This window comes from Equus przewalskii, chromosome 1 (assembly GCF_037783145.1).
Source record: "Equus przewalskii isolate Varuska chromosome 1, EquPr2, whole genome shotgun sequence".
Classification (NCBI taxonomy): Eukaryota; Metazoa; Chordata; class Mammalia; order Perissodactyla; family Equidae; genus Equus; species Equus przewalskii.
Genome location: NC_091831.1, coordinates 74,470,678 through 74,491,397, shown reverse-complemented (window position 1 = coordinate 74,491,397; position 20,720 = coordinate 74,470,678). Strand labels below are relative to the sequence as shown.

General features: G+C 38.7%; 1 protein-coding gene across 1 annotated transcript in view; it reads left to right on the top strand.

Annotated features, from left to right (window-relative positions):
• Positions 1-20,720, top strand: part of RYR2 (ryanodine receptor 2) — a 689,571-nt gene that overhangs the window by 464,562 nt on the left and 204,289 nt on the right. The window contains exons 30-37 of the mRNA XM_070568189.1: positions 3,340-3,548; positions 4,039-4,391; positions 5,986-6,100; positions 7,053-7,213; positions 9,026-9,185; positions 9,571-9,657; positions 12,943-13,169; positions 17,731-18,535. Of these exons, the coding sequence (XP_070424290.1) occupies positions 3,340-3,548; positions 4,039-4,391; positions 5,986-6,100; positions 7,053-7,213; positions 9,026-9,185; positions 9,571-9,657; positions 12,943-13,169; positions 17,731-18,535 (2,117 nt within the window). The remainder of the gene's footprint in view (positions 1-3,339; positions 3,549-4,038; positions 4,392-5,985; positions 6,101-7,052; positions 7,214-9,025; positions 9,186-9,570; positions 9,658-12,942; positions 13,170-17,730; positions 18,536-20,720) is intronic.

Here is a 20,720-nt window from a genome sequence, read left to right as displayed (position 1 = left end):
TCTTTTTGCGCCGTCCTCTCACCTCCCAGCACTGTATCAGACGATGCTCCACTGCTTTTCATAGGAGTTTCATGGACAATTTTTGGAAGTGGGTGGCAAGGTCCGTCTTCCTACTTTGTCTTAGTCTTAGTCTTACTCTTAGCTCCACTGAAACCTGTCCACCATGGGTGACCCTGCTGGTATTTGAAATACTGGTGGCATAGCTTTCAGCATCACAGCAACTTGCAGCCACCACAGTATGACAACAGACAGACAGGTAGTGTGGTTCACCTGACTGGGAAACGAACCCGGGCTGGGGTGGTGAGAGCACTGAATCTTAACAACTACACCATCCTTTAATGGGACCAAAACAATAAAGCAGTAAGAATACCATTTAAAAGTGTATATAACAACTAATAAAAAAATTACATCTATTTATTTATCATTAAAGTAATAAAATCTCGTTGAACATTTGGAAAATACAAAGGAGTATAGTGAAAATGGTTAAAAATTATATATGTCCCTACTACCCAGAGGGAAATTTGACTTCTAATATATTTTTCTCCCATTTAAAGAGCTGAGATGTAAAAATAATTTTCTATTGCCACTTTTTAAACTTAATGTTATAAATGTTGTCCCAAGGCATAAAAACATTTTAAACATAACTTTTGATTTTTTCTTTTTTACTTACTTTATATTTTGAGAAATGTCAGCCCTTTAGTGCAAGAATGGCGCAGTGAACACTTTTGTACCCTTTACGGGAATCACCAATTATTTTTATTTTGCCATATTCATTTTCTCCCTCTCTACAGTTTTATTTTGATGAGCCTTAAACATGCTTTTTAGTGACTGCGTATATTTAATCTTGTGTGTAGTATCACAATTAACCATTCTTTTATTATGGATATTTCGTTTGTTTTACCTTTTTTTTCCACTTTAAATTTAGTTGAGTGAGCGTCCATGTTAAGCACACTACATATAGAATCTCAGTTTTAAAATCATAACCCTTTATGGTAGAGGTTACAGAAAGACAGATTAAAGTTTAGAGAATTTAAGTGACTTGCCAAAAGTCAAATTAGCAAGATTTCTGGTGTTGAACTCACCAGACACTCCCCGGCATTGACAACTTGAACTTCAGCAACTTGAAGAACATGCTGTTTGGACCATTTTATATCCATATCACTCACGCATTCTATATGAGAACAATGTAGGTATATCTCATCTTATTAAATGGATATTTCATTTTTACAAAAGCTATCACTTGTTTTCATAATAAAATACGTATTCACTGGAAAAAATTGTTAAATTGAGAGATACAAAAAGAGAGAACAAAAAGGGTTAAAAATCCCACTACTCTGAAACTTTTTTGATAAAAACCTTCTCATGTTTTCCCATCTTTAAAAATAAACCATACGTTATATCTTTCTTGAAATAATATTTACTGTGAATATTTTTCTATATATTAATGAACCTTTGAAAATAACATTTCAAAGGCTAAGTAGTAGTCCATCTCATGAAAAAGCCACGTGCATTTCTTGTCAAAACAATATTCTTTGAGTGTAAACATAGCCATAGTGAACAGTTTAGGACATTCATCTTTGTGCACAACACTAGTTACTTGATTTTTTAAATGAAAGTGTTTCCAACATACAGAAAAGTTCAGATGTTAATGTAACAAAACACCCAACGATCTACTATGCAGATATTTATAGGTATCCAATAACTTCATTTATAGTGTAGGAACTCCTTTTTCATATAAAGTGGCGAGAAAGGAATAAATGTTTACCATCTGAGAAGATATTTCTATCTTGGTATCCTCTAGTTTATGTCCCAATCCCTTAGATTTGCCAATTCGTTCAAGCTGTCTCGAGTCTATTGTATTTATCCACTCCCTTTCTTTGATTCCTTTGGGAAGACATTTAAAACCACTTTCCTTGACTCCTGCTTCAGGAGCTGGCACAGCTGCAGGCACAGCTGCGATTTTTAGTTTTAACTAGAAACTCATCATTCACACTTCCTTGAACACAGCTGGATGTGTTCTTGCTTTCTTGTTGGTAACGCTGTTATGCAACCATTTATTTGAATATATATTGATGAATACAAACTGGGTGAAATCACTGTGAATTATTGGATGTAATTTTTATCACCTCGTGCTGTTTTGAGAGTTTTATATTGCTTTTACTGCCACTCATTTCAGAAGGAAAAAGTGTAAGTCATAATGGTAGAAAATTGTTAGCTTATTCTTAGGATCTATTGCTTTTTTGATTTACAAGTTAAATCCACTGATTTGTAGCCTGCATTCCAATACTGACCTTGTTTACTGTGCTGACTATTTGAACTTTTGTGTAAAATATTATATAAAAAAAATGAAGAACACATAAACATTCCCTTCTCCCGCCGCAAAATGCTGTCTTCTTTTTGCCAGACAATTGATTCCAGAGAACTAAAATTAAAAAAAAATTAATGGAATTAATCTGGTTTCCCCTTTTTATTCAAGAGCGTAAGGATTGACTAATCTTGCCACACATTAGACCAGCTTATGCAGTATTTTGGTTTTTTCCTCTATTGCTCATTACTATTGCTTTTGTTGCAGTTTCTTGTTTACTTTAACTTATTCTTTGATTTTATATCTTAATTATTTAGGTGAGATTTGCATTGCCCTGCTTATTCTACAATAATAGTGACATCAAAGGGAAAGGGATAGATGGAGGAATTTCAGTAGGATTTCGGTAACTACTTCCAAATATTTATTTATTTGTATATTTTTTTGATGCTCACATCTAGCATACCCCAGGAAAAAGAGGCACAATTCTCTTCAGGGATCAAAAGCAGCTATCAGTGAATGAAAACCTTTAAAAATGTGCCCTCCTTTTTACTCTGAGTAACGTGATAAGACGTCTATAGTTCAGACTGTGTTGGTGTTTGTACATTTCAAGCTCTTTCGTGAGATGGAAGAGCAATGCACTTTGGCACCTGCTTCTTTCTCACTTTCTCTCTAGAAGAGAGTCCTGTGCACTCTTGAGCTAGGAGGCTGTGGGACGGGGATCACTTTCTGTGATTGGACACCCAAAAATCTCTGGAGGACTAGGGGACTGCTTAGCAGTTATCTCACTTTACAGAAGATGTCCAGGGTGAAATAGGGGGTGCTTTTAGTAAATTATGATGCTATGGTTAAATCCTCATCCTCCGACCCTTCCATTTCATGCTTCATGTCAGTGATCTCTTTATTCTACTCTTGTGTTCACCTTGAGGTGGAGTCTGTCACAAAGATGAGAGTTCTGGAGCAATACTTTTGGTAATTCCATACTAACAAGGTCTTATGCTAATGATACTGAAGATTTTGATATTTTTTCTTTGCAGGATTCATACCTGTATGTAGCCTTGGAGTGGCTCAAGTGGGCAGGATGAACTTTGGAAAGGATGTCAGCACCTTGAAATATTTCACCATCTGTGGCTTACAAGAGGGCTATGAACCATTTGCTGTTAATACAAACAGGGATATTACCATGTGGCTAAGCAAGAGGCTTCCTCAATTTCTCCAAGTTCCATCAAACCATGAACATATTGAGGTTTGCTTTTTCTTTAAAAATCAGAGCATTGCCAGGTCTGATTCATCCATCAAACCAGGAGTGGCATGTGTTTACACGTGGGAGTTCCTACTTGGCCAATTATTGTCACTTACTTAAAATGATGGCCCTGATGTGTTACATAATAGTGGAATCTAAGCATAGGATTACCCTCTGATTTTAGGTGCTTTATGAGTAGCTGCTTGGACTGATGAACAATAATTAATTCTCTTTTTATGTAGGCAATGTCAGGCTCAATCTGAATATATATAATTGTAACATGAATTTCCCAAACCATCTTTTAAGTTAGAAGCAGAGCTATGAGTATATGTATAGCACAGTACTCTCTATGTTTAGTCATCTCATTTACAAAATTATGCCAAGTGTGGGCTGTGTTTGGGGTTTTAAAGATTTGATGCACATTAGTGATCTTTAGTACTGAGAAATCAAAAATGATGATTAGAATTTGAACTATTGCTTCTTCATTTGCTAGGTGACCAGGATAGACGGCACCATAGACAGCTGCCCGTGTTTAAAGGTCACTCAGAAGTCCTTTGGTTCTCAGAACAGCAGCACTGATATCATGTTTTATCGCCTGAGCATGCCGATCGAGTGCGCAGAAGTCTTCTCCAAGACTGCGGGGAGCGGGATCCCAGGTGCCGGCCTCTTCGGGCCCAAGAATGATTTGGAGGATTATGATGCAGATTCTGACTTTGAGGTTCTAATGAAGACAGCTCATGGCCACCTGGTGCCTGATCGAGTTGACAAAGACAAAGAAGCTACAAAACCAGAGTTTAATAACCACAAAGATTATGCTCAGGAAAAGCCCTCTCGTCTGAAACAAAGGTCATTGACATATGCAAAATCATTTTAAATATGTAGTTATTGTTTGGGGAGGGTTTCACTAGAGGGCGATAGAGGGTAACAGATTTCCCAGTGTCAATTTGTTCTTCATCCTTCTCGTTTATATACAAAGGATTCTACAAGAGACCATAAAGCAACCTATTTGTCACCTAATTTGTTAGCACCGGTGTAATCTATCCTGAGAGTTACTTTTTTTAATGCATTTTTTAATTGTGGTAAAAAACACCTAATGTAAAATTTACCATCTTAACCATTTTTAGGTGTACAGTTCAGTAGTGCTAAGTATATTTACATGGTTGTGAAACAGGTCTCCAGAACTTTTTCGTCTTGCAAAACTGAAACTCTATACCCATTAAACAACCCTCCTTTTCTACCTCCGCAGAGCCCCTGGTAATCACTATTCTGCTTTTTGTTTCTATGAATTTGACTACTTTAGATACCTGCTATAAGTGGAATCATACAGTATTTGTCTTTTTGTGACTGACTTACTTCACTTAGCATAATATACTCAAGGTTCATACATGTTGTAGCATGTGTCAGATTCCCTTCCTTTTTAAGGCTGAATAATATTCCATTGTGTGTATATACACTACATTTTATTTACCCATTTATCCATTGATGGACATTTGGGTTGATTTCACCTCTTGGCTATTGTGAGTAGTGCTGCTATGAACATACGTGTACAAATATCTTTTTAAAGGCCCTACTTTCAATTGTTTTGGATATATACCCAGAAGTGGGATTGCTGATAGTTCTATATTTAAATTTTTGAGGGAACTTCATATTGTTTTCCATAGCAGTTGCACCATTTTACAAGCCCACCAACACTGTGCAAGTGTTCCAGTTTTTCCACATCCTGGTCAACCCGTTACTTTCTATTTTTTTGATAACAGTCATCCTAATGGGTGTGAAATTATATCTCATTGTGCTTTTAATTTGCATTTCCCTGATGATTAATGAAGTTGAGTATCTTTTCATAAGCTCATTGGTCATTTGTGTATCATCTTTGGAGAAATAAATGTTTATTCATGCTCTTTGCCCATTTTTCAATTGAGTTATTTGCTTTTTCGGTGCTGAGTTTTAGAAGTTCTTTATATATTGTGGATATTAACCCCTTATTAAATATATGCTTGATAAGTATTTTCTCCCAAGATTGAGTTTTTTAGAAATCTATATTTACATTCTTAGTTGAAACTTAGAGTATTCTCTCTAAATAGTATTTTTTATGGATAAGAAGGCAAGTTCTTTTTAGCATCCTTTCTTGCACTAAATCAGAACTTCTCAACCTCAGCTCTATTGACACTCTTGGTCAGATAATTATTTGTCATGAGACTCTGCCTTGTGCATTGCAGGATGATTAGCAACATTGCTAGGCTCCACCCACTAGAGATGCCAGTGGCACTCCCCTCCACTCCAGTTGTGACAACCAAAAATATCTGCAGATATTGCCGGATATCCTCTGGGGAGCAAAATCACCCTGGTTGAGAACCACTCTACTAAAGTGACTACATGCTCCTGTTTGAGATAGGCAGAACATTTTCATGTTGCTTATTCCTACTCATCTAATATATTTCAGATTTTTGCTTAGAAGAACAAAGCCAGATTACAGCACAAGCCATTCTGCTAGACTCACTGAAGATGTCCTCGCGGATGATCGGGATGATTACGATTACTTGATGCAAACATCCACGGTATGCTGTTATGGCTGTGGCATTTATTTCTATTTGTCAGTTATTATACTTTACATTTCAAATAGTTCACATTGATTCAGCAGATTTAGCAAGCTTGTTTTTAAAGTAATTACTCACTTATATTTTGGAGACCGAACAGTTGAAAAATATATGTATATTCTGATGTATATTATGCAATAAGAGAGCTATTTTAGGGAAAACATCCTTACAGCACCCTTAACCCTGATTTTATTATCCTGTTTTTTGGTAAAATTTTATTTTGCCAGTTGATTTTTCCAAGTACGTATAATTTTCTTCATCTTAGTGATATGTCTAAGAGAAAGACCATTTATCATACTTTGTTAGAGGTCAAGTTTTGCTGTCTGCCATTTAAAGTTTTCAAAACAACTGTTCCTAAAACACCAAATGGAAAAAAATGCATAGTTGTGTCCCTTGTAGTGTGCCCCCGTGTTTAAACTTGATTTTCATGTATTAGATCTAAACTATTTCAAAGTGACTTTAAGGTGTCAAAATATGATGTTAGCGATAGGAAAGTCAAAGCATAGTCGAAGGGTCGGTGACAAGCGAAAAGCTCTAGCATGGATTACTGTACTTGTGTAAGCTTGAAGCTTACCTGCCTAATGGATTGATGCTGTATATGGACCCATGCATATCGTATGTATGTTACATGTATACATACTACATACATACTTGGGAGTATAAAAGCCTCAAATCACTTAGCATGTTTTCTCACCTAGTCTTTTCTCTTTTTCCCATTATTTCTGATTTAATTCAGGATCTCTGTTTTAAGACTTTTCTTATTTTGCAGGGTCAGTTCTTTGAGCCTACAACATTTTAATTAGGCCAAATGGTTTTAAGCAAGGACATATATTCCTAGGCAATTCAAAGGCATTGCAAATCAAAGTTTTGTTTCTTTTTACTTTGCCAATACCTGGTGTTGCTATCTTGACAGTACTATTACTCAGTGAGAATCTTTCCTGGACAAGAACCTGCTAACGTCTGGGTGGGCTGGATTACGTCCGATTTCCATCAATATGATACAGGCTTTGACTTGGACAGAGTTCGGACAGTGACCGTTACGCTAGGAGATGAAAAAGGAAAAGTGCATGAGAGGTGGGTTTTCCTCAGTTTTTTATGTAAAAAACATCTGATAAAAATTTTGGTAAACCTAGGCATTTTTTTCTTGGATTTCATGCACATGATTATATTTTACTTGTAAGAACAATATAATCAAACCATTAATGTCAGTGTCCTTTTGGTTACTCATACAATCCAGTAAAGAATCTGAATATATTAAAAATGAAAAACGTTATAAAGAGTAGTGCATCGTTTTGGGCTGATAATCACATATTCCTTCAGTTGACATTGTATCTGATGAACAACTTGGGTTACCAAACCTTAACCGTTGTTTTAGGGTTTGGAGATGGGTGAATGTGAGGCATTTAGCATACGGTGTGATGTGTATCTTGGGAACTGGTTATCTGGTGGGGAGAACAATGTGAAGACAACGTGGGCTAGTAGTTTAGACCAGGGGGACACATTTGAACTCAGACTGAGGAGTAGTGGGTTCTTTCCTCAGCTTTGCCATTGACTTGCTGTGTGGCTTTTGGTAAGTCAGTTATACTTTCTGTGCCATCCTCTTTTCCATTTGTAAAACAAACCAAACTCAAACCAAACCTTCAAAAAAGTGAAGAAGGCTATCTTCCTTGCAGAATAAGACAAGAGAAGATCTGACCATTTCCATCCACCTTTTGTGCCCATGCATCCTCTCTGATCTGCTGTGACAGGTCTCATAGAAAGGGTCTTCCATTAGGTTGCTTTTCTTTTATACCTGCACCATCATTTTTGGTGACTGGAAGCTCACTCTCCTGCCTTCAGGTTTTAGCACTTGAAACGCAATGAACTTAGCACTTGAGACAGTGGGCTAGTAGAAATCTCCAGTGAAGAGCACTTGACATCAGTAGGGTGGCCCCAAACTACATGTCCCCAAGAGTGTTCTTGGGGGACAATTTGATTTTCAGAGATGGCAACAATATAAGGAAATAACTCAGTATAAGGATGAGGTAGCTGATAGATGATTTTGGTATAGGAAATAGAAGCCAGGGAAAGATTGTTGAATCTTATGTAAGCCGTGCAAAGAAACACAGCAACTTTGAATTATTCAGAAACTGACTTCATCTCCGCCGTCTTGTTCTTTTCTTTCTACTTGCCTGCCTTTGGCCTTTTTTCCTTGTCTCATTAACATGTTGGCTATATAGTGGTAGAGAAGGGGAAGGAGGTGAAGCTCAAATCTCTTAGTTTATTACCATCTCTGGTAAAGGTTTTGGTAAGGGTGAAACTCAGGCGGTGTTTGTTGTTAGCATCGCTAATTTTGTGCATATTCTACTACGTCTGTCTCTCATAACAGATCACCTGGAATTATCCGTAAAGGGGTATCATTTTAGTCAAATTTAAAATACATTGAATAACTGATGGTTCATGTAGAATTTGCCTAAGGACTTTGATAGTGTTTGGAAATAAATGGTTCTTATCTCAGGACAAGGGGTTAAAAAAAAACCTATGAGAATGAAAATTACAAATTTAGATGATTAGTAAATAGTTAAACTTTTTTGAACCTCAGAGAAAGGTCCAGTTTGGTTTGAGTTTTTGGAGGGAAGGTGAGGTCAGTTCTTACTGAGTTCCAATTTGCTGACCTGTCTCCATTAGGTGTGAAATTTAGAGACATGTAAGACCTGATTCAGAATGTCCACCAAAGTCAATGGAGTTTTTGCTCAGAATCACAGAATCGGGCCCATTGTGCACCTCTCCCATTACAGCATGAGCTTGTTGCTTGCGCAGCATAATTTAGGTTTAGTTTGCAAGATTTACGTGCTTTCTATTAGATCTGTGGTTGTACATAGATAAAAATGTTGTTTTGACATTCAGCATCAAGCGCAGCAACTGCTACATGGTGTGTGCGGGCGAGAGCATGAGCCCCGGGCAAGGACGCAATAATAATGGACTGGAGATCGGCTGCGTGGTGGACGCCGCCAGCGGGCTGCTCACATTCACGGCCAATGGCAAGGAACTGAGCACATACTATCAGGTGCGTGGTCAGTGATGGTGTCGTGATTCTAGGGAGGAAAACCTTTTTTCCTTCTTTAGAGGAAAACACATTTTCTAAGATCAAAAAATAAATGAGAAATTAGAAGAAACTGAAAACAGAAATGTTAATTATATATTTTTACTCCTGTTTGAATAATAACAGTGCCATACATCCTTCAGAGTAAACAGTGCATTTGTCCAAAATTGTTCATGTAGTAATGAAATGAGATACCCCAAATAATTATTGAAAGAGGATATCTGTATGAGACAAAGGAAAAGTCTCCATTTTCCTCCCGTGAAAGTGTTCCTTAGTTGTTATGAAGAAAATAGTTTTCCTTTGTGTTCCTTCCTTTATTAATATTGTTAAATTCATTTGTTTGTTTAAGGTGGAGCCGAGTACAAAATTATTTCCTGCAGTTTTTGCACAAGCTACAAGTCCCAATGTTTTTCAGTTTGAGTTGGGAAGAATAAAGGTAAGAAAGATTCATTCCTGGTATTATATTTGGGTTATTTTCTGTTAGGGAATACTATTTACTTATTCTTAAATGAATTCAGTATTTTATTAGTACTGATATTAATCATAGCTTTCTTCTTTAAAATAAAGGTAGCCATGTTTGAAAGTTCTGTATCTCTTTCAGGTTGCTAGGTTGACATAATTAATTAGAAAGAGTTTCTCTTTGGTTATCATAAACATATTATTCAGTAAAATTAGGCACACACAGAACAAAAATGCCAAATTTCATGCAGCTTAGTAATCATTGAACTCACAGGAGAGCTAATGAATGAGATTAAGGATCTGAAATTATGCTACTTTATGATAAGTGCTAGAAAAGTGGCATGTGTGGAGTACTCTGGAAACACAAATGGAAGAAGGACTAAGTTGGATGGGGTGGATCAGGTAAAGCTAAAAGAAGAGGTGACATTTAGGTTGATTCTTAACTGTTGAATAGGAGATCTCAGAGTACATTTACTAGGAGAGGGCATTCTAGACAGAGGGTGAGAGAAAGCAAAAATACATAAGAGGAAAAGTGCTGAAGCTTTGGGAATTCAGTATGATTGTAACAAAGGATGCCTTCCAGCATGTGGCTGGAGATTAATATGGATAGAAGGTAGCTCAAGTCCAAGTTGAAAAGACCTTGAACGCCATGCTAAGAAGTTGGCACCTATTACAGAGACAGTGACAATCCATTGGAAATGTGAAACAGAGGACTGAGCATAACCAAAACTTTTTTGGAAAAATACATTGATATTAATGTGGAGGTGGTAATGTGGAGAAATGTCTGTTCTCACAAGAATGAGTGTAGGCTGTAACAATTAGGTATCAATGATTTTATACTGTCTTCATGGGAGAGGAGGAGGAGGGCTATGAAAGTTGTCATGGAGAGAGAGTGGTAAATGATAAGATCTTTTAGAACAGAAACCAATAGAATTTGACAGTGATTTGAATTAATAGGATTTGTTGATGAAGTGGCTTCAGGTACTCAAGGAGAATGGAGAATCAAGGATTAATTTAAATCTTTTAGTTTGGACAACTGGGGAATGCTAACAACAACAAGCAGATGAACTTATGAAATTCAGGAAAAGGAATTGAATTGAATTTTGAAGTTGTAAAAATTGAGATGCCAGGCGAACATCAGGGTGAATATGGTAGACGGTTTTATTGCACTCATTCTGTGATCTTGGATGAGTTCCTTAAACCATGTGAGCTCAGTTTCTGCCTTTATAAAATGATATTCTCAGCTGCCACAGAAAGGCCAATACAATATGGACTAAAAGAATCCATGTCTTTTGTTAATTAGGAGGACTTTAGTGACCTTGCCAGAAGAGTTTCAGCAAAATGATGGAAAAAGCCATATTACAGTGAATTCAAGATTGAAAGTGAGAGAAAGGAGACAGCAAGTTTAAATGATTTTTTAAAAAATAAAACTTGACAAAAAAGTGGTGGTTTCTCAGAATCCTGACTCATATATTGGTCTATTTGACGTTTCCATTTGGATGTTTTATAGATATCACAAGTTGAATATGTCCAAAACTGGACTGCTGACCATCACTAACCCCTTCTCCTAACCTGCCTTATCTACAGCTTGCCACATGTCACTTAATAAGAAATCCAGTTGCTCAGGCCCAAAACCTTGGAGTCACCCTTGACTTCCCTTCCTTACGCCGCACATCCCAGTGTCATCCCCCAGCACGTCCTCCACCTTCTGCCTTCTCTCGCCCTCACTCCTGCTGATCACCGCACTGGGCTCCATCGCCATCATTTCCCCTCTGGGTTACTCCAGGACCCTCCTAATGCAGTTTGCCTTCGTTTATCCTTGCCCATCTGTTTGTTGTACAACAATCTGAGAGACTGTCATTACTTTAAAATATAAATCAGGTCATGCCCTTCCGCTGCTCGAAACTCTGTTTTGCTGAGAGTAAAAATCAGAGGTCTCATAATGGTTCTGAAGTCCTAAATGATCTGATGTCCCATTACCTCTCTGATTTCATCTCCTGCTGCTCTCCCCTCCCTCTCTCCCTCTACTCCAGCCACACTGGCCTCCAGCTCTTCCTCAAACTTGCCAGGCAAACTTCCTCCTCACGTTCTTTACATTGACATCCCCTCTGCATGGAAATTTCTTCTCCTGCACATCCACAGTTCTTCTCCTTGTCATCTTCTCAGCCACACCCAGTCTGACCACCCTACTTATTATTTATTATTGCTGTCCTGCATTCCCGTTCTCCCGTCCTGGTTTATTTTTTTCCTATGATCTGTTTTCTAATATGCTATGTAATTTACTCACTGATTTTATTTTATGTCTCTAATAAAAAAATGGAAGCTGTATGAGGGCAGGTATTTTGTCTGTTTTGTTCACTGATATAGTCTCAGTGCCTGGCTTCCCCCCACCCCTCCTTTAGCAGAAGAGAATCAGATAGTAGCTTGAGGATGAGGCAGTTTAAAGAATGCAGTAGAGAAGGTTCTAGTGGAGGGGGAGAGACTGAAGGTAATGAGAAAGATGAGATAGTCATTTTTATGTGGTCCAGAAGAGGCAGGCAAAGGTGGTATCCTGACCATAAGGGGATGAATAAGCTTTGGCGAAGTGGAAACTTCTCTTTCCCTGTTATTGGAATTGAATTAGGAAGGAATTAGGATGGCCGAAGGTACATATTGGAGGTGGGGGAAGGTGGAAGAGAAATGAATTGTGTTAGTTAATGCCTGATTAATTCCATTTTCTTGTTTGATAGTCAAGTTTATCTGTTGAGCTGTCTCTGGTATACTGCTGGTTACTAAAACCTAATAAACCTGATGATGAGTGAGAGAGTGGTTTAGGGGTGAGGTGGGTGACAAAGGATGGACCATGGGAGAGAGAGAGAGAGAGAGCGGCAAGGGGTATGACTTCTCCTTCAGGAAGTTTGACACTGGAGGCAGCTGAAGACTTGCCAGGTTTCCCTGAGGGCCACTTTGGTAAAGAAATAGGAAGACTCTAGGGTTATGCTTAGTTACCCTTGCATTCTGAGTGTGCCACAGAGTGTATGGGAAAGAAACATCCCCAAACCTGTTTGCCTGCCCTGAAGTTTTAGTTGTTTTCCCTCAGAATATTTTCTCTGCTCTTCCTTTCAGGAGCGCTTCAGCTTAATCTCGGTTATTTCTTGTATTGCCTTTGCTCGACTTGTAGTCTATCTTACTTCCATTTTCTCTTTCCTATGCAGAATTCTAGTCATTATTAACCCTAAGGAGTGTTATAAATGAAGTCATTTTCTGCTTTCCCATCCCCTAGAATGTGATGCCTCTCTCTGCGGGACTATTCAAGAGTGAACACAAGAACCCCGTGCCGCAGTGCCCGCCGCGGCTCCATGTGCAGTTTCTGTCACACGTCCTGTGGAGCAGAATGCCCAACCAGTTTCTGAAGGTAGATGTCTCTCGAATCAGTGAACGCCAAGGCTGGCTGGTGCAGTGCATGGATCCTCTGCAGTTCATGTCTCTTCATATCCCGGAGGAGAACAGGTCAGCCCTACATGTCCCTCACTGTCACATTGGGGCTCTTCAAGTTAGACTGCTGCACAGGGGTTCAGGGGTGGTGCTGGGGAAACCAAATGAGGTTTAAAGAATATCTAATTTCTTGTGGCCATGGAGACATGATTTTGCATAGTCCAAGTTTAAATCTGTTTCTCAACTACTTTGTTACTGAAACAAACTTATTATACTGCATTTGAAGAGGAGATATGTTGGTGTATAGTTTCTTTTCTTGATCTTGTTTTTCTTGTGATGCCAACAGCAAGTAAAAATTCCAACAAGTACAACTGCAATCTGACTTACAACTTAGCAGAGTAATACAGTGTCAAAGAATTGTAAGATAGAGACAGAATCATAGAAATCCCTTAGTTCAACCCTTCATCTGACAGATGTGAGAAACTGAAGACTAAGAGACATTAATGAAAGAAAATTATAGTGAAGATATGCTGAGGGCTTTGAAAACAAATTTATATGCATTCTAGGCAGTATTACTAATAATATAAAGGGCAATAAATATTCAAAGGTCCCTTATTTTATGATTTTCAGTTTTTCCGTATTATAGTCAATTGCAGGGAATTCATTTTAGCAGGCTCATTATCAATAAGAAGCTAAGTTTCTAGGTTTGTAACCAAGACTTTCTCTCCAAATATCATTAAAAAGTTAAGTGACAAACTGAGTGAAGACATTTCACAGAAACAATGCAAAGACAAACACGTTTGTTGTCCTTCTTGTATTTTAAGTCGTTAATCCTAAAATGGTTGTAGGAGCTATGTCCCTTTTTATATATTAGACATGCTTGGTATTTTTCTTTTATGTTAATACCTTTGTGATTTACTGTGTGCTTTGTAAAACAGTTTTTCAGTTCCTCAGAAAGTTAAATACAGAGTTACCATCCAGCTCATCAATTCCACTCCTAGGAATGTACCCAAGAGAAATGAAAGCATGACCACACAAAAACTTGTACACGAATGTTCATAGCGGCATTACTCATCGTAGCCAACAAGTGGGAACAACCCAGATGCCCACCAACTGATTCATGGACAAATAAAATGTGGTGTATCCATAGTGTATTATTTGGCAATAAAAAGGAATGAAGTACTGATACATCTTACAAAGTGGATGAACCTAAAAACATTATACTAAGTTTTTAAGTAGTTAATATTGTAGGATTCCATTTACATGAAAAGTCCGTAATAGCCACATCGTTAAAAGAAAAAGTGTAGATTAGTGGTTACTTTCGGTTGAGGGGGTGATGAAAATGTCCTAAACTTTTAGAGTGATGAAAATGTTCTAATCTTAGGTTTTAGTTCTGGTTGCACAACTCCATTAATATACTAAAACCAATGAATTATATGTTTTAAATAGGTAAATTGTTTAGTATGTAAATTATGTCTCAAGAAAGAGATTTTAAAACAAAAGAAATCCAAAGAAAAATTAATCTGGCCAGGTGAACTTTTTCATGCATTAAATATTTATTTACATATTTTTAAGTGAAATCATTTGAAAGATATTCATAATGTACTCTTAGGTAATTAGATTTTGTTTTAATTTTATACTTCTTATTTTACATGAGAAAAGGTTTATTTTGAATTTTACATCTGATGATGTTTAAAAAAAAAATTGTTCATGGGCCAGCCCAGTGGCGTAGTTGTTGAATCTGCATGCTCTGCTTCAGTGGCCCAGGGTTCCCAGGTTCGGATCTTACGCATGGACCTGTGCACCACTCGTCAAGCCAGGCTGTGGCAGCATCCCATTTTCAAAATAGAGGAGGATTGCCACAATGTTAGCTCAGCAACAATCTTCCTCAAGCAAAAAGAGGAAGATTGGCAACAGATGTTAGCTCAGGGCTAATCTTCCTCACCAAAAAAGAAGAAGAAAAAAATTGCTCAACAACCAGAAGAAGCATAACATTTGGTAAGGAATTTTTGTGAGAGAAAATATTGTCTCTCTACTAAGCAAAGAATTTTAAGATTGTAATTTATTATGTTGGCATGCCATAAATCAGAAATTCACCATACTTTCCTGCCTAGTAATTTGTAATTTATATTAATTACCTGTGATAAATTTACATGTAAGACTGGTACACAGTCATTCATACCACACCATTCTGTGTGGTTGGTAAAGACAAGTTCTACATTGGTTTCATGCCTCCTAGAAGCCAAAAATCTGAAGAGTTTCAAAATTCAGATTTCAAAAGGGAAGTACCAACTAGTGGTTGAGTAGAATCTTTTTCTCGTGCCCCAATAACATGTCAAATAATTAATACTTTAAAATTAGGGGTGGTAGTAGATATACGTCAATCCCCTGTTTTCTTCATGACACATATCACAGTTCCTAATTTAATTTACTTATTTTGGAGGAGGATTTCCTGCCTCAACTAGACAGTAAGCTCCCATAGGGCTGGAATCGTGTCTGTATTGTTCACCATCATAACACCAGTGCGCAGTGCTTAATACATAATAGATACTTCATAATGTTTGATGAATAAAAGAATTATATGGAATTATGAAAGAAATTTCTCCACCGACGACTGTTAGAGTCTAAGGAGTTGTTTTAGCTATTATTGCAATAACAACCCAAAAATCTCAGTGGCTTACAGACAAACATGTATTTCTTGCTCATGTTACATGAGGTAGTGGGTCCACTGCAGCTCTGCTCCAGTCTGGGGAGGGACTGTGGGTGTGGCCCATGTGCCTTCTTACCCTCAGACCCAGCCTAATGGGGCAGCCCTGATCTGGGACATATAATTTCCATGGCCAACAATGGATGTACAGGAGGGCTAACACACACTTTCAGGCCTCTAAGAGTTTCTTTTTGCTTGTGGCAGACGTTGTGTCCACCTGCATCTTATTGGCCAAAGCAAGTTATATAGTCAAGCCCAAAGTAAGGAGAGCAGATAAGATTACTCCAGCTGCAGGGAAGAAGGAAGGAGAATATTTACTGACAACAATATAATCTACAGCAGTGGCAGCAACAATGCAGACTGTAGAGTCTTTATATGTTGTTTCTAGAAACTGACAGTTTGAGAATGATTAGACTGTAGGCTAAGTTGTGTTCTTCAGTAAGAACCTAGAGTACAGATAGTCTGTGTTGCTAAAATGAACAGGTTTGCATATTTTGACCATCAGCCGGGCAGAGGGGTGAGGTAATAGTCTTCTTGGGAGATTGAAGAGCCCAGCTGGGACCAGGAATCATTGTCCACTACACTTGGAGAGAGGGGCATTTCTTAATTCTACCTTTCCGTGAATTGGTGCTAGCAACTGGGCCCAGCAGTTTTGCAGTTTCCCGGAAGTCTAGGTGGTACATGGGGTGGATAATCATTTGCTTTTAGTTTGTAATGTATGAAGCTTCTGATTTTGTGTCGGGAGGTAGAATCTGGAATAATTCTGCACCGTCAAGCTACAGTAGCTTTTGATAGAATGCCTGTGCGTTAGAAAGCTTAGATATAGTGGATAGACATGGACAGGAGGATGCTCTACCTAAGGATACTGACAAAGCTGAGCCACAAATGATCACAAACAATTATTTAGCACCTGTTGTGTATTATGCTAGGTGCTAGATGAATATCAATAAACAAAACATAATAACCTCCGTTCTGATGAGCTTATATTATAGTCTCACCAAGGACAACTTTCTAGATGAGTGAGTGATTCCCTTGATTATGGATATATCACATTTCTACTTTTAATGCTACACTATCACCCATGAACAATCCATATAATTTAAATAGTTTTAGAAAAATTAGCACATCTACAGGAATTATGTGTTCTTAAAATTGACTCTTCTACAAGGAATGACTATACGTTAGGCATAGTAGGCCACATTTTTAAGGTTTTATTCTTTGAAAGGGCATGATATGTGGTAGAAGCAAAATGACCTGAATTAAGAGCCCGGTGTAAATTCAGATTCTCAGTAGAAACTTTCTTAAGTGAAATTGTCTCTGATAGTGTTTGTTTTATGAGCTGCACGTACCTGGTGGAAACCAGAGCGGCACTGGCATGTATTTGGTCTGTGAGGGATGTATCAGAAGGTAAATTATGTCAGAGGAATTAGTTCTGGTCACCCACCTCTGATGGGTTAAGCTAATAGCTAATCCCAGGTCAGAGACAAGGGCAGTATAGCCTAAGGCAAAGTTTTCTGGCTTCTTGAACCTAGTTAGCTGAGTTGGGAAAGGAGATTCACGATTCTCCAGGGTACTCAAATGTTGAAAGGAGGGGAGCCCCCATGTTCAGGTTGAGACTCAAATATCTAAAAGAGGTGCCCAGAATCTCCGAATGATGGAAGATGAAGGAAGTCCAAGCGCTAGTGGTTGGAAATTCTCAACACAAAATTCTATGTGGAAGAAAACTTGTAAAACATCTAGAACTGGTTAAAAAAAAAAACAAAACCTATGCTACCATTAAACATGTCATAGAAAACTTAAAAAAAAAGACACTGTCTGTTTCTATAACTTTTTGAAATCTATGAGTTACATGGATTTCTTCTCTAATTCTGAATTGTTTTAACAGTTCCGTGCTTAACCTTGCTACCGCTGTCCTGCTCTCTCCCACAGATCTGTTGACATATTAGAATTGACGGAGCAGGAAGAGCTGCTGAAATTCCACTATCACACCCTCCGGCTCTACTCTGCTGTCTGTGCTCTTGGGAACCACCGGGTGGCCCACGCCCTGTGCAGCCACGTGGATGAACCTCAGCTCCTCTACGCCATCGAGAACAAGTACATGCCCGGTTTGCTGCGTGCCGGCTACTATGACCTGCTGATTGACATCCACCTTAGCTCCTATGCCACTGCCAGGCTCATGATGAACAGTGAGTTCATCGTGCCCATGACAGAGGAGACTAAGAGCATCACCCTTTTCCCTGATGAGAACAAAAAGCATGGCCTCCCCGGGATTGGCCTCAGCACCTCCCTCAGGCCACGGATGCAATTTTCCTCCCCAAGTTTTGTAAGCATTAATAATGACTGTTACCAGTACAGTCCAGAGTTCCCGCTGGACATCCTAAAGGCCAAAACCATACAGATGCTGACAGAAGCTGTTAAACAGGGCAGTCTTCATGCCCGGGACCCAGTTGGGGGGACCACTGAATTCCTCTTCGTACCTCTCATCAAGCTTTTCTATACCCTGCTCATCATGGGGATCTTCCACAATGAGGACTTGAAACACATTTTACAGTTGATTGAGCCCAGTGTGTTCAAGGAAGCTGCCTCTCCAGAGGAGGAGAGTGAGGCGCTCGAGAAAGAGCCCTGTGCAGAAGACTCAAAGCTGGAAGGAGCTGGTGATGAAGAAGCCAAAGGGGGTGAGAGGCCTAAGGAAGGTCTCCTCCAAATGAAGCTGCCCGAGCCAGTTAAGTTGCAGGTAATCAGAAAAAAGATTGTAGTGAATTTCAGAGTCGCTAAGTATTAAGGTATTGAAATTTGCCTTTGTCTCTTTTTCTGTGTGCGTGTATGTTTGTGTGTGTATTTGTTAGTGTTCCTGTATAATGGTATTCTTCCTAAAACTAACTAATTTCCTGTTGTGTTTTGGGATGTGCCAGTCTAATTTTCTTGCATTTGAAATGGAATTAATGAATTTTCCAATTGAGTTAATCGAAAAGAATTAATAAAAGATAAATTTAGTATCTTTGTCAAGGTGGTTTCCTTGGTCAAACACATCTGTCTGTCACACACATCTGTAAGTGTGGCATGTCGCTGTTTGTGTGTGTGTATGTGTGTGTGTCTATCTGAAAGGAGCAGAGGAGATGGGCTTTTGTCCTGCCAACTCGTCTTCTCCCTCCTATTTATTAGCCATTTCCTTGGATCTCTCCTCTTGTTTCTGCAGATGTATTTCACTGACATTTTGTTGGAATGCCTGAAATACATGACATTCCGTATGCCTTTTCTATTCCTACCTCCATTCTTGCCAGCCTTAGAACACCTGTTCACCAGTAGGTCTGAGTTTACTTCCTGATTGTATGTTTCTAAGGAATCAAAGATATTGCCTGTCTTTGTGCTCATGAAGGTGTCTCAAGGATCCTTTCTTAACACTTCTTTGGTTCATTAGAATCAATTTGATGTTTGCATCATTGACATGCTTTTTTGCCCTTCATTCCTCAGTCAGTATTGACTGAGGTCTTCCTCTGAGCCAGGCACTTGGTACCAGGTGAAAGAAACAGGTGTGGGCCCTGCCTTCCAGAAGCTTGTAGTCTCTGGGAGAAATATCCACTTATTTATGCATTTATTTTAAAATATTTTGTTGCTAATTGCATTAAATGATCTAAAGGAAAAGGATGGATTACTAGAAGAAAGAAATTTCACTGGATTACTGTGAGAAATGTGAGGGAAGGCCTCTCTGAGAGGGTGACTTTCAAGCTGCGGCCAGACTGATGAGCTGGAGTTCAGTAAGCACGAAGAAGGAGTAGGAAGAGTGTTCTAGGAGCTTTTCACACAGAGCATGTAGCACGGCAGAGACTTTGAGGCAGGAAAAGACCACTGTGGCTGTAGCTTAATGGGCTAGAGAGAGAGGGCAAGATAGACAGAAGGCAGTTCATACAGAACCTAGCTGTTTTCTAGAACCAGCTATATGATGGACTTTTAATTTTATTCTAAGTTCAGTTAAAACCATTGAAGAATTTTAGCAGGAGAATTTTATTCTAAAAATCTTAATGTAGATCTTTTTCCTCCTGAGAGGACAACAGATAAGGGAGGAAAGGGAGAGGGGTCCAGAACCCACTTAGTCAGGAGACTGTCACGCTGGTCCAGACCCAAGGGGACTGTGCTTATATCGGGGTAGGGTGGAGGAGATGAAGAGGGCCGATGGATCCTGGGCTCCTTCAGAGCTGGCATTGACAGAAATGGCTATCTTGTAGATGGTGGCATACAGGGTTTTAAAGTTCTCTTTAACATTGCTGCCCATTTATATCACAATTGGTATTATGTGTATTGAAATGTTTTCCTAAACTTGGGCAGAGCGTTCTCTTGTAGGCATGTTTCTATCGACATATTGTATCAGTTAAAAATCCTTTTGACTTCCAGTAAGAGAATACCCTGCTAACCACTAAATGAATAAGGAGTAAAACCACTTATAATGAACTTACATGCAATATCTGGAGGTAGACAGATCTAGAATTGATATGGTAGCTCAATGAGGTCATCAGGAACTCAGATCTTAATATTCTTCTGTGATCTTCAGTCTTTGATTTTCATCCTAAGGTGTGTTACCTCACTCTTCCGCCAATGATCGTGTCATTACCAGTTACGCTCATGTTGTAAAGAGGGTGTTCTAGTCTGTTGCTAGTGATGGAAAATCTTTCCCACAAGACCCCTGGCAAACTTCTCCGTATATATCCCATTGGCCATGGCACCTGTAGCTGCAAAGGAGGCTGGACAGTGTGACCAGCTAAGGGACATGTATTTGCCATTTTGGCTTAGACTAATTAGGTTTCGTCCCCTGCGGCCAAGCACATTGCTGCCTACACAAAATCAGGATTCTGTTCATACGGGAGAGGAGTTGGCAACCAAGCCTGTCTGTCACAGATTTTGATGTGCTATACATTAACTATTTA